This window comes from Xenopus laevis, chromosome 9_10L, assembly GCF_017654675.1.
Source record: "Xenopus laevis strain J_2021 chromosome 9_10L, Xenopus_laevis_v10.1, whole genome shotgun sequence".
NCBI lineage: Eukaryota > Metazoa > Chordata > Amphibia > Anura > Pipidae > Xenopus > Xenopus laevis.
In genome coordinates this window covers 27,984,307-27,999,999 of record NC_054387.1, presented here as the reverse complement: position 1 = coordinate 27,999,999, position 15,693 = coordinate 27,984,307, and the positions used below count along the sequence as shown (strand labels likewise).

Genomic DNA, 15,693 nt, shown 5'->3' with positions numbered 1-15,693 from the left:
GACCTACATTGACTGTCTTTTTGCTGTTGCAATGCACACAATCCACTGCAGTGAATCCCTTGATGCTGAGAACTGATTTGTACTGTAAATGAACTGGTTTTTACTTTTGATATCTATGTAAGTAAGGTGCATAGAGAATCTGACTTTCTGTAGGGTAACTTTGTTTCAGATTGAGGGCAATAGTGCATTATAGCCCTGACATAAGCAGAAGGGCATTTATCAATGCTATGAAGAGAAAACCAAGCAAAAAAAATACAAAGAGTTCCCCAAACCTTAAGGACTCAAAATGTCTTCATTTGTATGCAAAGCACAATCCTGGGAAGGGTAGCTCATAAATATTTCCAGTTTCACACTGGGGGGAGGCTGTTGATCAGATTCAAACCTCAGGCCAGTTCTTCCTTATCAGATGTCCATCAATGTAGTACATGGTATTCCAGTCTTAAGTTGGGGTATGATCTGGGGCCTTAGCTTTCCTTTAAAAAACAGTGGCCTATAGCGTATTCCATTCAAATTTTAAATTCCATTCAAATGTGTGTTATCCTTTCCAGGATTCCCTCAGATATATTTAAGAATTGGCCATCATGCATGATCCTTGGAGCCCTAAGCCTACTCCTAAGCCTAAAGCAGCTAAAGGGTCTGCTGTATCTCTAGTTATTTGTAAGGCCAACCCCCTTTTGCCAAATAATACAGGACAAATAATGCAGGACTGGCCTATAGGGTATTCCATTCACATTTTAGGAGCAAATCTGTGTTATCCTTTCCAGGATTCCCTCAGATATATTTAATAATTGGCCATCAGGCATGATCCTTGGAGCCCTAAGCCTACTCCTAAGCCTAAAGCAGCTACAGGGTCTGCTGTATCTCTAGTTATTTGTAAGGCCAACCCCCTTTTGCCAAATAATACAGGACAAATAATGCAGGACTGGCCTATATTTGCTCCTAAAATTCAAATTGTAGGAGCAAATATGTGTTTTCCTTTCCAGGATTCCCTCAGATATATTTAAGAATTGACCATCAGGCATGATCCTTGGAGCCCTAAGCCTACTCCTAAGCAGCCTAAAGCAGCTACAGGGTCTGGCCTATAGGGTATTCCATTCAAATTTTAGGAGCAAATGTGTGTTATTCTTTCCAGGATTCCCTCAGATATATTTAAGAATTGGCCATCAGGCATGATCCTTGGAGCCCTAAGCCTACTCCTAAGCCTACAGGGTCTGCTGTATCTCTAGTTATTTGTAAGGCCAACCCCCTTTTGCCAAATAATGCAGGACAAATAATGCAGGACTGGCCTATATTTGCTCCTAAAATTCAAATTTTAGGAGCAAATATGTGTTTTCCTTTCCAGGATTCCCTCAGATATATTTAAGAATTGACCATCAGGCATGATCCTTAGAGCCCTTAGCCTACTCCTAAGCCTAAAGCAGCTACAGGGTCTGCTGTCTCTATAGTTATTTGTAAGGCCAAAACCCTTTTTGCCAAATAATGCAGGACTGCACTTATATCTCCATGTTCTCAGAAACTGTAGTAGAATTACATATGAGATATGAGATTACATATGAGAATGCCAAAACAAAACATGGTTGGTTGTGTACTAAATTCAAAGTAAAAAAGTTAGCCCTTACAGAATATGTATGTATTCTTTATCATCAGTGGTGTAACTGGTGTGCACTGGAACCCTCTGCATAAAATGTTTTCAGAGGAGCACCCCCCACACCTGTCTACTCCATAACCCACCCCCCCCTGCTGGTCCATTATGATGCCTCCCTGCATCCTCCCTCCCGAGAGTCCCAACCAAAGGTAGGCGAGTGGCTCAGAAAGGATTCTTTAAAACTATAGAGGAAGCAACCCCCATTGTCCAGGGCTCCCCCATGGCCGCTGGTCTGCTTCCTCTATAGTTATGCCACTGGTTATCATAAAGAGCATAGTGTACTTCCTACTGCAGTTTATGATTTTAGAAGTCACAGGGCAGTTTTGTGATCATATATTTATTTATTAATAATTATGGAGATTGCAGTGCTGCACATACTTGATGCTAAATAGTGACAAGTGACAAATTTCTGAGTTTTACCACCCACAAAAATGTTTTGTGAAACAGTGACAAAAATTTGCCAATTGGTCAGTTTCGCACACAACAAAAAAAGACACTCAATAGGCAAAAAGTTGTGCATCATAAGCTGTCGCTTACTTAGCTTAGGGACCCACTCACAATATACAGTACACATAGAATTGGAAATGTCACAATATAAGGCTGATTAGTAATTAATACAGATAATTACTACATGGCAATACAGAAACCAGTGCAACTAGCATCAGAATTTAATAATCAGCCCTGTAGCATTAGCTTTTATGGAAGGCCAACCTAATTTTCTGTTGATAATTTACAATGACCTCTAAGCTTAGCTTCTCAACAGCTGCTCACTGAGCATGTGAGTGTCGCAGACACTTCCCAAGATGGTGACCCCCTGTGACAAGTTTGAAGTCCTGGATCATTGCTGCTATTAAGAAGCTGAAACTTTAGGCTGGTGCAATAAGTTCAAGATATATAACATTGCATTTTTAGCCCTGTTCATTTTAGGGTTTAGTTCTCCTTTAAGTAATGGGATTTGAGCACCCAGACATTATCTATTGGTGTTGAATTTAATAGTTGTGCTTGTGTTAGTAAGCCAGTCATATATAAACTATAGATGGTGTTTTTTGGTTAAACAGCAACTTGGTTACTAAGGGGCATATTTAACGCCATAAATTTTTTACGCGTTTTCTCTTAGTGCGAAGAAATGTGAAATAATGGCGTTTGCTTGGTGTAAAGTAAAACCTTGATAAATTTGCCATTTATTTTACACAGCATTTTACACAATTTTTCAGCTAATATTAATTTACACAGCTTAATAATCAAGTGTAGTAGTAGATACTATTAGAAGTAATGTAAAAAAATTATAGGCTTCTTTTTAGGAAATTGGCAACATGGGAGTCTTTTTTTATGGAAAAACAGTTGTAGCACAGTGGATAGGAGGTCCACTAATAATGTAGGGCATGTGTGTAGCAGTAAACTGAACAAAAAAGGCATGGGATTTTGACTTTCCATTGACTCAAATGCAATTTTGCTAATTTTGACACCAGTTTGTGAATTTTGGCACAACATGGCATATTTGTTCAACAAGACTTGAAAGTAAAGAAAGATGCTGTTCTCCTACTCCTATATAAGTTTAACAAAGAAATCAGTTCTGAAAAAGCTATAAATCTCTGGCCCCTGAGGCGACTTTCCAAAAAGCATCCCCCCATGTCCCTTTGGAGTGGGTCAAGTGAGGCTGCATGACCAGTGCAGACAGAATAATTGTGTTCTCTGCACCTTTTTTAAAACTGGAATTTAGACTCTTAAAGTTTCCAGGAGCCACGTTTTGTTGACCCGGGTAACATGCAGAGTATTGCTATCTGAGGCCTCTGAATCCCTCAAAATGCTGCACTCTCTGGTGGTAGTTTTTTTTTTTTAAAAAAACGTAATGTTTAGGTGGGTAACGTGCCCAAAATGTACTGTGAGATCTTCTCTCAAAGGAGGGCCTCAATGGAAGTTGGAAGATGTGATATTTTTAAAAGATGAAGGCATATACTATATACACTTCATGACCACAACCGCAGTTGCAATCCTGCAAAAATGGACACAATCAGTGTCTGTATTCAGGGCCTGATTTCTAAAAGGTGTGCCCCTAGGTCGCAAACCTCCCCCCCACCTGCTTAACCCCCCACCGCGGACCCATTCACCCCCCCCCGATCCGCTCACATAATTCACCCGCTGGTAGAGCGGGTTCAGATCAGATGTGGAGGCTGGCAGGTTCAGAGTGCCAAGTACGGAGTGTGGTGGGGACAGGATCAGCCATGGCCAGCGGGCAGGGTCCCCAGCATTTTGCCATCCTAGGCCCAGGCCTTTGTGGCCTTCCAACAAATCCAGGCCTGTCTGTATTAAAACCATTTAAGATTCTTTCTCCCCTGCACATATCAAGTCAAGTGGTCAAGCACCACTGAGTCTACCCACAGGCCCCCGATTTGTGGCAAGGCCTCTGCGCACCCCTGTTCTCAAGATGTAGGAATGATGAATTCACACTTGCGAGAACGTGAGGGAGGAGGGGGCAGTGGGGGATGCCGGCTTCTGGGCACCCTTAACAGAAATCTGGCATTGCCTACCCTTAAGTACTTGAATACCTACCCGTAAATACTGATTGGTGTTCGGCCCCCAGCAATAACAAGGCCTAGCTGCATCTAGGGTTGCCACCTTTTACCGGCCTTCCTAATTATTTTTCTTTTTTCCCTATTAATAACATTGGGATCAGCCATCATTTTTACCGGCAAGGCCAGTAAAATACCAGCCAGGTGGCAACCCTATTGCCTACCCACTCTGTCCAAATGAATTGTTTGCAAGCATGCCTGTTGAGACCGGGTGTGGTAGCTGCTGGGTTTCCAATACAGCCTCTGTCAATATGCACAGCAGACTTGCAGCAAAAGAATCAAATGCAGACATTAACAGTGAGACCCAGTTATATATGCATTCCGACTTAGAAAATGTAATGCACAATTCTGTCCAATTCGTATCAGAACACAAACGCTCCCCCAAAAAAGCTTGATACTCACATTTCTCCATTCTCATTCTCTACCTCCTCTCTCTCGTGTTTTCCTGTGCCTCCCTCTTGACTCCCTCCCCAAGGAGCTTAACATTTCAGATTTCAGATTAACTTCTAAAATGAAACATACATTTTTGCTAATCCATAACAATAAATTCTACATTTCTTGTGGATCATTAATTGTTTCCCTGCCCTCTGAGGACTACATCTCAAATGCATTGCAACCTTCCCTTCTTGATTAAGTTGGGGGCACTGCTGCAGCATATTTTTGCAACAGACATAAATGTTAATAACATTACAGACAGCCTCTGAGCCATTATGTTTGATCTTTTTCTCACACCCTGGGTAATTACCTAAGCATACCCTTTCAATGCATCATGTCGGCCCAATGCTCAACAAGCAAGGCAGAAAGTCATAGGCAGTTGACAAGCAGAGAGCAGGCTGTATTGCTGTATCCAAAGATCATATGTCACCTGTCTTTGCATTTACCCAGCTTCAAAACTATTTCCTCCACAATTAGCACCCACATCAAGTCCCTGGCTTAGTACTGGGCTAGTGAGGTGACGTCAGGCATGTCACAGGCAATAAGTCCCAGAGATTCAGCATGACATCCCTGTAGTGTCTTGTCAGGTTCTCAGCAGCTCATTAGTACACTGAAATGCTGAGTCTCCTATAGCTCTGCAGTGGTTATCCCCATACACACAGACATGCAACGTGCCAAGGATTTCCTTTCATGTATTTAGCTTTTGAAATGCTTGTGGCATGTTGCTTTCTGTGCTGCTTCCTGTGGGTGCTAGGAATGACAGGCATATGCTATTTAACTCATTCGTGTACCTGATTTATGGCTTCAAAAGTGGGAGACACACCTGACATTGTGGATTGAAATGGATAGTTTTTGCTAAATGTATAAATCTGATGTGGTGCCGTGTATCATCAAAAACCTGTTGCGGTACCTTAGATTGCTCCTGACTAATTTTGTTTTTTTCTGTTATGAGGAAGATGTACATTCTTTTCAACGTTATCTCAGCTCAGCTTACGTTATTATAAATAATTGTTTGTGCCTTGGAATATTCCAGAGTACATTTCTGATGCCCTTCAGCCTGCTGCAGTATGTGTGCATGTACACTCAATAATGTTCTTTTTAGTTTTTGCAGTGTTTGTCTACTGTATGTGTGTGTTACTATCTAACACAATCGTGCAACCAGCAGTTACTTTTTGTATAAAACTGGTAGTTGTAACTGCTCTTCTTCTTCAACAATTACAATTCAGAGGATGTAGCAGGATATCGGTTCAAGGTTTGTTTTGGATGGTAATGGGCAAAGCACCTGCCATGGTTGCATAGCCTCAGACATACATCTCATGTCTTGAATTTTGTCCACAACCTTCATTGTTATATCCCACAGCCCTCTTATATAATATAATAATAATCAACTTACAATAGCAGTGGAAGAAGTGTGTCCTTCTGACCATTGATTGTGGATTAATGGAACAGTGCAGACATAACCCGCATTGGGGAACAACCCACTACATCTTTAACACCAAGATTCCTTTATGCAAGAATAAGAATTTCCCTATACTTTGCCCAATTAAGCACAATAGGAATACAGTAAGTGGTCCTTGAACCAAGATTATCTTACCTCTCTCTCTCTCTCTCTCTCTCTCTCTCTCTCTCTCTCTCTCTCTAAAATACATGATAATGGTATTGCTATAATGAAATCTATTTAAATGTTGCACTCCTTCACAGGAGATACAAAGGTATGATAATAACACCCCTGTGGGCATTTCACTTCAGTCTGTCCTTGCAGAATATTCTATTCAGATTTGCAGTTGATTAATACTGTGAACTTACCTTGCTCTGCCTTGCAACTGTTATCTAACCACTTTTCTGTCTAATGTCAACAATAAATGTTTCATTTATCTCATTTCTCCCTTCCCCTAGGACTTCATTTATGTACAATATTTATCTCTGCTTTATAGCTGGTTTAAACAATTTTATCACCCGTTTTCTTATATATAACAATAAATGGACACCACTGCACAAATATCCTGCTTGGAACTGTGTTTCCATTATAATTGCATATAATCTCCCTGTAATTCTTAACTCTGTGTACTATGTGGCTGTTAACTACTGAACTCACTGCATGCTCTGTATATTATTATCTGAATAAGCACACACACACTGGTTAAATATTCCAGACTCTCTGTTTATGCATTATGCACCATTAAGGACTGCAAGCTGATACTCCTTAAACAGAGACAAGAGTAAGTGCTCTGGTGCTCATGAATTTCCTAGTCCTCCAAATATACATCTTTAGAAATGTATTTCCCTATTATATTTAAAAAAAACCATGAAGTCAAAGCTTGGGTTCCCATTGTGTTTCCCATATTACAATGAGTGTTGTTACACTATGTTTTAGATATCATGCAGCTGTTATGCTGGATTTGAATTTCCTTTGCTACTGCAGTCTGACTGTTTCAGCAGCCAACAGAAACATAATTTTTGCCATGACCAAAATAGTATTTTTTTCCTCCTCTTCACTGCAGCAGCAACTGTGTCATGTGCTCACATTGCAATGGCAAGCATTTGCAGCTGAGTTTTTGATTTGTCCTTTAATGTTTCTTTGACGTACAGAATAGGGCAAAAGCAGCAGCCAGTGCTGACGCATTATACCCTAGTGTATGGATACAGGGTTAGCTCTGGACAATGTCAAATGCAGAAGCAAGCTGTAAATCCTATGGGAGACCACTCAAGGCCAAGGGTTAAAGATAAAATGATTCACATCACGCTGTGCATCTAAAATACCTTAGATGTCCTGTGGCAGCAAATGGAACAGTTTTGGTATTCGCAGGTTTGCAGGCTTTACAGTTCAGCGAAAAGGTTTATTGGTGTATCAAGCTGCAATCAGTTCTACGTAATAACTTAAGGCACATTAATCTGAATTTATTCTGTCACCTTAAAGTCTAAAAATTCATGAAGAAGAGATAAAAGAACCAGCTTGTTTCATCTCTTTTTTATTGTGTAAAAATAAAGTCAATCATTAATTTCAGCATTAAGCTCAACAGAAAATTGTGGTTAACATTGTGAACACATGAACATACTAAGTGTGTAATGTGGCTATTTAACCCATCCCAATCCAAGAGAAAGAAAAGACAGCAACAGGGTCCAGGGAGCATATGCAGTTTTGGTTAGCAAAATATATCTTATTAATCTTATTTATCTGGTTAAAACATGTTGTGCATAGAAATGTCCCATAAGCAAACTCTTGGCTGCAACTCATTGAGTCATGAGTTTGTGCTTGTCATCCATGTTACCTCTCTAACTGGTCAATAAAAGGAACATGTATTCAAAAAAAATTCAGTTAGCCTTGAGCAAGAGACAGGGCGAAGATCTCAAACAGCCCTAGCCCACAACGCAACTGTAACTAGCTTGTAGTACAATGTGTAGCTAATTTCTAATTGCAATGTTCATTCAACCTTTTGTATCTGCTCAAACCAGAAGCATAGACCTGCTTCGTTCCATTGATCACCGTCAACAGGGCTTCAGGTGATCACTTAAAAGAGGTAATATAAACCATATTTATACAAAACATACATGTTCTGCCAAAATAAGTGCTTCTGTAGACATTTCTTTAACATTTTACAATACTTTGAGGGAAGTAAGCCCAAGTTAAAATTTTCTTTATTAAAAAATAACTTCATAGATAAATTTCATTAAACAATGTGATATAGAACATGGAGTTATCAAAAGGAGGAAGGCCTGTGGGTGCACTAAGCATCTAATCTTGCCAGAGGCACAAGTTAGAAAACTTCCCCATTAGTTACAGATTTCAAGGGGGAGAGGTTAGGGGTCTTTACACAGTATTTAGGCAAAAATACACTGTCTTTCCAACAGCATCCATCATAAAATGGTGTTTACCTGAGTGAGGCATATTTTATTCAGTGCAAGTGTGACTGCTAGAAAAGAAATGGGGTTTGACATCTTAATATATAGGAATTTTCTATGGTTCCATTTGGAGAAAGTGTGCTGCTGAATGGACTCCTCCATAGACAGTGGAAGGTTATAAAGACCAGCATGCCAAAGGTCTAGGCTACAACAGATTCATTGTTCAGAGCCGCATGTATTCACTTATTCTCTAAGATTATACATGAAGCATTCTTAATTTTACAGATGGAGTGTTGAGCACACTCTTTAAATAAACAGGAAATTCATGAGTTTCTTAAATCTGTAAATCTGCAAATGAATCACCATAAATAATCTTTACTAATGAGTTCCCAAACACACAAATATGACTGCCTTCCGGAGGATTGTGGCTATTTTGTTACAGTAAAGTCATGATTCCTAAACACCAGCCAAGGGTCTGATCACACACCCGTCTGATAATCCAGCATCAATTTGTCTATCTGCATATAAGCAGTCATTTTCTTCCTCTGAACAGTGTTAAAAGTCACTGTTGATTTAGTAATAGAAAAAAGAAAAAAATCAAGGCATCTATCATGCACATTTGGTTTAAAAAAAAAAAAGGATCCAACAGTTGAAGAAATATTTACACTCCCGTCTGACAGAAAAACACCCCTTTTCAGGAAAAAAAAGCTACCATGCCTCTGAATTACCCATCCCACGTAGAAAAAATTGTATCAGATATTATCTGCCATGCTTGTAGCATCTGCTGGAGCTATTTATAATAAAGCAAATTACCCAAGCCTTGGATTGTGTGTGAGGCTCATGAACGTGATTCAAGTTGTATATTTCACACAGCAATTTGAAATCAAATGGCCAAGAACAATATTGCCTCTTAACAAACAGCATAACAGACATTTATTGTAACCGCATCATTTATAATAAGATAGAGAAGAAGTCTAAAAAAGTATGAAAATGAAGACAAATGTGCTGAATAGTTGCACCAGCTCAAGGCACTCAGGATTAACCCCCCATCGCTGCAAGAAGCACATGTAATTCATTGCTATGCAATGCCCTGCAGAGCCCTCCAGCATCTAAGAGGTTAAACTAAGTTGGCAATACGAAAACCAAACCATTTGGGATCTTCCGAAAGAAAAAAGTGAAATCCCTATAAGTCATCGCTGCTCTTATCTAAACAAACTCATGCTTTTTTTTTTTTTTTAACAAACCCGAACCTCTCACTCAAAGTTTGAGATCCGGTAGGTGAATTCTTTATGATAAAACAAGTGTGCTTGGCTGAGTTATTTGACATTTTCTGCCTTTTTTTTGCAGGATTAAAAAAAAATTAAACAACCTTAATGAGCCCTCATTTGGAAGGCAGGGTGTCAAATGAGACTGATGATATCTTTCTGGAAATCCATTATTCTCAGTTGACCTGACGGCATGCATCAAATGTCCACTTGGTGGCACCACCAAAGATCTCTATGTTGTTCTCTGACCAGCTTATGACATTTCCCGTCAATGCCTTGTTGCTGCAAGTCGCCAAGTTATACACTTCTCCCACTGTCAGTTTTCTGTCCCACATGTTGAAGTGAGCTAGTTCCCCAACAAACGCCTGAGTTGCATCAAATCCACCTCCCAGTGTGTCCTTGAAAACATAAAAAAACAGTAGTTCATTTATATATAACCTAAATGTTGCTCTAATTACTGAATGTCCTATTATATTTATTGGCATTAATGATGTTAACTTCTTAAGACAAGCCCATTTTTATACAAATGCAACCACACACAAGCATGAGAACAGATGTTTGTCAAACACTTGCCCCTTATGTCTACAAAGTAGCCCTCAAAATTACCTGCTCTTGACCAAGCACCAACACACCCTGATGCTTAATAGGGTGGTAGGGAGCCAGGTTTTCTCCATTGCCTCTCAGGATGCCATCTTGGTATGCTTCCCAAACCCCATCCCTGGTCGTCCATGCAATACAGATATGATGCCATTTTCCGTCATTGATTACAAATGGGAGTTTTGCCACCTACAAGAAAGTTATTACTATTATTACATATTGATAGTACATATTATCTTCTTCTCTTCCAATGACATGCATGAGGGCATCTTAGTATATAAACAAAATATTTCATGTTGCTTGTACATCATCTTTCAATAAACAAAACATATAGGGGCTCATTTGCTCACTAAACTGCATTGATTCGAAAAATCCCTAGCACTAATAGACTATGCCAGACCAGCAGTGCCCTACATTTTGTTGCCCAATAAATGGTATGGCTAAAATAATAATATATAGAAAGTTCCTTAACGAATACCAGCAAATTAGCAAGTATAAAGAAACCTGTGCCAAATTTACTGCACCCATATATAGCCAGATTTTCTATCCTTAACTGCCCATCATATATCCTAATGGATACCCTTTTGATGAGCCAGGTATGTGCCAAAAACGTTATCAGCCCCAGTGCAAAACAAGTGGCAGATCTGCAGCCTTGTGCAATGCTGGGGAAAAAAGCAATTTAACACTGAGGGATTAAAGCACAAGCACATTTTACACAGGCTATTATAAGGTCTTCTCTGTATATTAATAATGGTATCACAAGGTTTCACCTAACCAGTATATCAATGGAACTAGTTATGTCACATAGGGCCAAAATTACCAAATTGTTGGCTATGTGGCCCAGGACTTAATAGATACATTCCAGGTTACATCTGCAATTACCAAACTGTAACCTATTTTATATATTAAAAAACATATTCTATAAGAAGAAAATGTATCTTTTTCTAGACCACTTGACATTCACAGCTGTCCTTTTAATGGAAAAGGTGTCAACACAATGTTCTATTTAAATTGTGACAGTGACTCACTTTGCCCCACTGTCACAATGCTCTATTTAAATTGTGACAGTGGGGCAAAGTGAGTCATCTGAGCCATATATATGAAGAGGTCATAAGTATTAACTTTCACACGTAGGTTGCTTAGACTAGTAGCATTAATTATAATAATATGGAAGGACAATTGAAAAGATGAATTGCTAACAATAAAAAGCTGACTGGTTGATAAGAAGGAAGCCAATGTTAATACCTTGTCGTTAATGAGTATCTCCATGGGATTGTTTCCCCATTCAATCAAAACCAGCTCATTGGCCTGTCCAGGTACTGCATAAGAAAATGGGGTGCCAACTCCTGGTGATGCATTGGATTTAAGCCACATACAAACAGTGAAGGCATACATTTCAGGTAGAGTCTTCTTAACTTTGGCATACATATAGTTTGTCCTTAAGGGGAAGGTGAGCTGAAATTTGTCTGCTGGTCTGGTCTCTTTCTGACCTGTTAGAAAAACATGAGGGAGGGAAGGAGAGCAAGCATGAGAAAGAAAACATTAGCAAGTGCTGCACAGATTAAATGGATAACTCTGTCAGTATTAGCACTTTTTACACATTAAATAGACAAGCACATTACAAAGATGAATCATTATTCTGCTGGCATCCATAGGAAGCCAGCATGAATGAGCCCAATTTCAATGCCACTTGAAGCCTTGGAGGGGGAGAATGCTGAGAGAGCAAAATCCTTGTTGGGTCACCTCGACTGAAGCTTGAAACTGCAGTATGATAGAACATCTCTCTGGTCAACACAGACAGAATGCCCAGATGCTACTTCGATTTCCCTTGTGATGCTAATAATTACACCACCCCTGCAGGTTATAGAATGATGCATCACTTTTTGCTGGGTCTGTGTCAGAGGTGTCTATCATATGGCCCCCAGCTGTTTTTGATCTACACTCCCAGGATTCTGTCTTTTGGTTGCTAAATGTTGAAGCTCAACATGTTTTTTAGGTAGTGATTGGTAATAATTGCTTTGTATCATACATCAGGAATCTGCTTCTGTTACCTTTTTCCAAATCTGTGATCCTCTGGTGTAGGTTGGTTAAGGTGCTCTCAATCTTTCCTCTCTGCTCAGTATCATTCTTCTGGGTCAGTTTCCCTTCTTCAAGGTTGTTTACTCTAGACAGAACCTGCTTCTCCAAGTCATCTATTTTGTTCTGCAGTAAATCCTTCAGGCTGTTGGCTTGGGTGGATGAATTACCTCTGCTGTATTGCTGCATGGGTCATAATGACATGCAGAGACAGTAAGAAGATTGCCACAGGCATGACTAACTCCTAGCTGTACTTTTAAGATTACAAAGATTAATGTCTTAAATTTAATAAGCAGGTGATTTTTTAACCTGCATGGTAGAACTCACTGTGTCAAAGATAATTAAAGGCACATACACAATATAGTGGTAAATACGTTCACTGACTATTAGATGTGCTCTGTTAACAAGTAAATAATATAATATTTTATGTATTAAATATGAGAGCTCTTTAAACACTGTGAAATGCTATATTGATTTTCAACTCAGTCTTTTCCCAGATTATTACATTGTTTGACCCATCTTCATTCATTTATTTTATGCTTTAAGACATGAAGATAACTAAGCAACATACCATACCAATGAACAATTAAGATTTTATAAGGACCAAAGCCTCACCTCTAAGTTCTCAAGTCGAGTCTTTAGAGACTGCAGAGACTGCCCAAGCTGGACTAGTGTCTCAGCTGTTGGGGTCCTAGACAAATCACCCATTGTGTTTTTGGAAGTCCCGGTCTCCTTCCTCCTTGTGCCAGGCGCAGCGGTTTTAGGTTCATTGGATGGAATTTCCAACAAAGTCTGACCATCGCACCTGGCCAGTTTCGTGGTCAGTTCCCTAATCGTGTCCTTCTGGTTCATAATAGTCTCTTTTTGCTGAAGAACCGTCTCGCGCAGCTGCAGAATTGTGGTCTTCAAGTCTTCGTTGGGACCACTGTTCTGCATTGACGAAGTGCACATATCCATATCTACGGGCACCGACGTACAAATAAACCTCGTCTGGGCGAAGTTCTGTGCGGATCCCCGAAGAAAAAAGAAAGAGAGGAGCAGACATTTCCAGCACGCTCCGGTGATCATGGCTTTTAATGCGGGACAGGTTCCTCCTGCAGGATACTGGACGTTCACTTCAGCACCAAGAGCTGTCCGCGGAATGCTTGTACTACTGCAGTGCCAGCCCCTTATATAGCGCAGGGAGGAGCCCGAGCGTCACACAGGGAGGATTCCCTTTTTTAATTGTGTTGTGACACCCAAGGATAACTTTAAGGAGGGCTGACTGAAATATATCTTGCCCTGTCTGTCTCTTTAAAATGGCAAACCTATTCATCTCTCTGTTAGTGATCCATCTCGACTTATTATCACCCGGACTGTAAGATTTCTCTTAACGTGAGAGGGGTTGTAGTATGATTGCTGCTCATTCTAGCCTGTGTGTGCGTCTAAGTAGCTAATGGCGGAGCAGCTGCTGCGTTTGTTGTATGCGCGTTTTCTCGTCATTTAAGTGTACATTATTAATCGCATTTGCTACCTACAGTATGTGCCGCGCAAGAACACTATCAATCTGAGCACAAAAGCACAGAGCCCAGGGCAATGCCAATGTGAAGGAATATTGACCACTAGGAAGGGTTGGTTTGGGGGTATCGAGAGGTTTCTGGCCAAATGCAAGGTGTGAGGATGGTTGGGAGAATATTATACCTATAAATAATCCTCTGTAGCTGGGTTGTTATAGCAGGCATACTAGTAACGATGCATTAACCTCTTAAAATGAGTGGCAATTAGAGGAAGTTAGCTGAAATATCTAAGATTGGATAGGGCTGTCTAATAACCATAATAGATAGTGTGGGATCACGAATCTGAGCAAAGCAATATAGTGGTAAAAATACAGTCACAGAAATGTCTATATAAAGCGATTTCCAGATGGTGTGACTGCAAGCAAACCCCCCACATCATCCCACTATAAACCGAAAAAAGGCTGCTCCTGGCTTCCCAAGTGTTTGACTCATCTCTCATAGTAGCGGGCTTCCCAGCCCAAAAAACTCTCTAATATGTCAGTTTCCCTTCCAACCCATCTTAACGCCCCCCACCAAAGATTTATGCGTTTGATCTGAGGGAGATGGTGGGCACTCCGTGTTCCTACTCTGATTTGTGATCAGCCAGACAGGTTTACAGCTGCTGCATAAACCATACAAGTATATCAGCCTGCAGAGGGTGATCTGTATAAAGGACTTGGCGAGAGAATATTTAAATTTACACACAAACAGATGTGCAGAAATGTTCTTGAATCTTGTTTAAAAAACGAAATCCTGACTCAATCTCTTTATGAGGGTATATTGATTTTTAAATAAAAGATTAAGTTTCAGGCCTCAACATAATGTTCTCATTTACACGCTATGAATCCAGGATCAGGGCATCTCTCATGTCAGAACGTACCTGCAATCTGTATTAGCTGGGTTCACCCTTATGAAGGAGTTCACCCATTACCTGTGTTGGCAGACATACTATTCACAATTATCTAAGGGCAACTGGACCATTTTCTATCGACAAGTAGATATCGAGCCTGTGGCCTTCCAGCTGTTCAACCTTCAGTCTTAGGGTGTTGTTGTGAAATGCACATTGGCTACAACTAGAGGTTCATACATCACATTGCTATTCTATATTATAAAGGGGTGCACTTGAATGATTCAGATCATACTTTATACTGTATATAAACGCCGTTTAACTTAGGTTATTGGAGCCCACATGGTTAAAAAAAAAAATTTTCATAAGGGGCCAAGTAGAAGGTAAATATGTGGGGCCATTTTTCTGAATAGTACTAAGTATCACAGTTCAGATGGCTCTGCGCCCCCTGCCAAACATACAGCTTTGGCGAACTACAACTCCCAGAATTCACAGAGCGTATAGTACTGGGTGGATGTGTTTAAGCCCTGCTTGACTTTACTCGATGCTTTCCATTTAGCCGCCACAATAGAGTTAATATTTTAATAATATAGCAACATATGATCTAACTGAAACCAGAAACAAGGATTTGTATAACAAACTATATTATTTTAGAATATCTGTAGCTGTAAGTATCGTGGCTGCCGGTTTTATAAAGGGGGGTTTGCTCTTTTCAGACCCTACAAGATTGCAGCGATTCCGTGATGGGCTCTTTGCTGCAACATCAGCTGGAGCATAGAAGGGCGATCCCAATGGAGACCCTGAGAGCTTAGAAAACTGAAATGAAGGGAGATGCAGGGATATGAACGGAGCTGGTCTTGGTGCTTACGAGCAAAAGGAAATG

General features: G+C 40.1%; 1 protein-coding gene across 1 annotated transcript; it reads right to left on the bottom strand.

The window, feature by feature from the left end:
- Nucleotides 1–9,729: 9,729 nt before the first annotated feature.
- Nucleotides 9,730–13,575, bottom strand: nptx1.L (neuronal pentraxin 1 L homeolog). The gene is given in 5 exon segments (NM_001097976.2): nt 9,730–10,153; nt 10,362–10,541; nt 11,598–11,842; nt 12,404–12,611; nt 13,044–13,575. Coding segments are annotated over 5 exon segments (1,308 nt in total). The 5' UTR covers nt 13,497–13,575; the 3' UTR covers nt 9,730–9,931.
- Between the last annotated feature and the right edge of the window lie 2,118 nt (nt 13,576–15,693).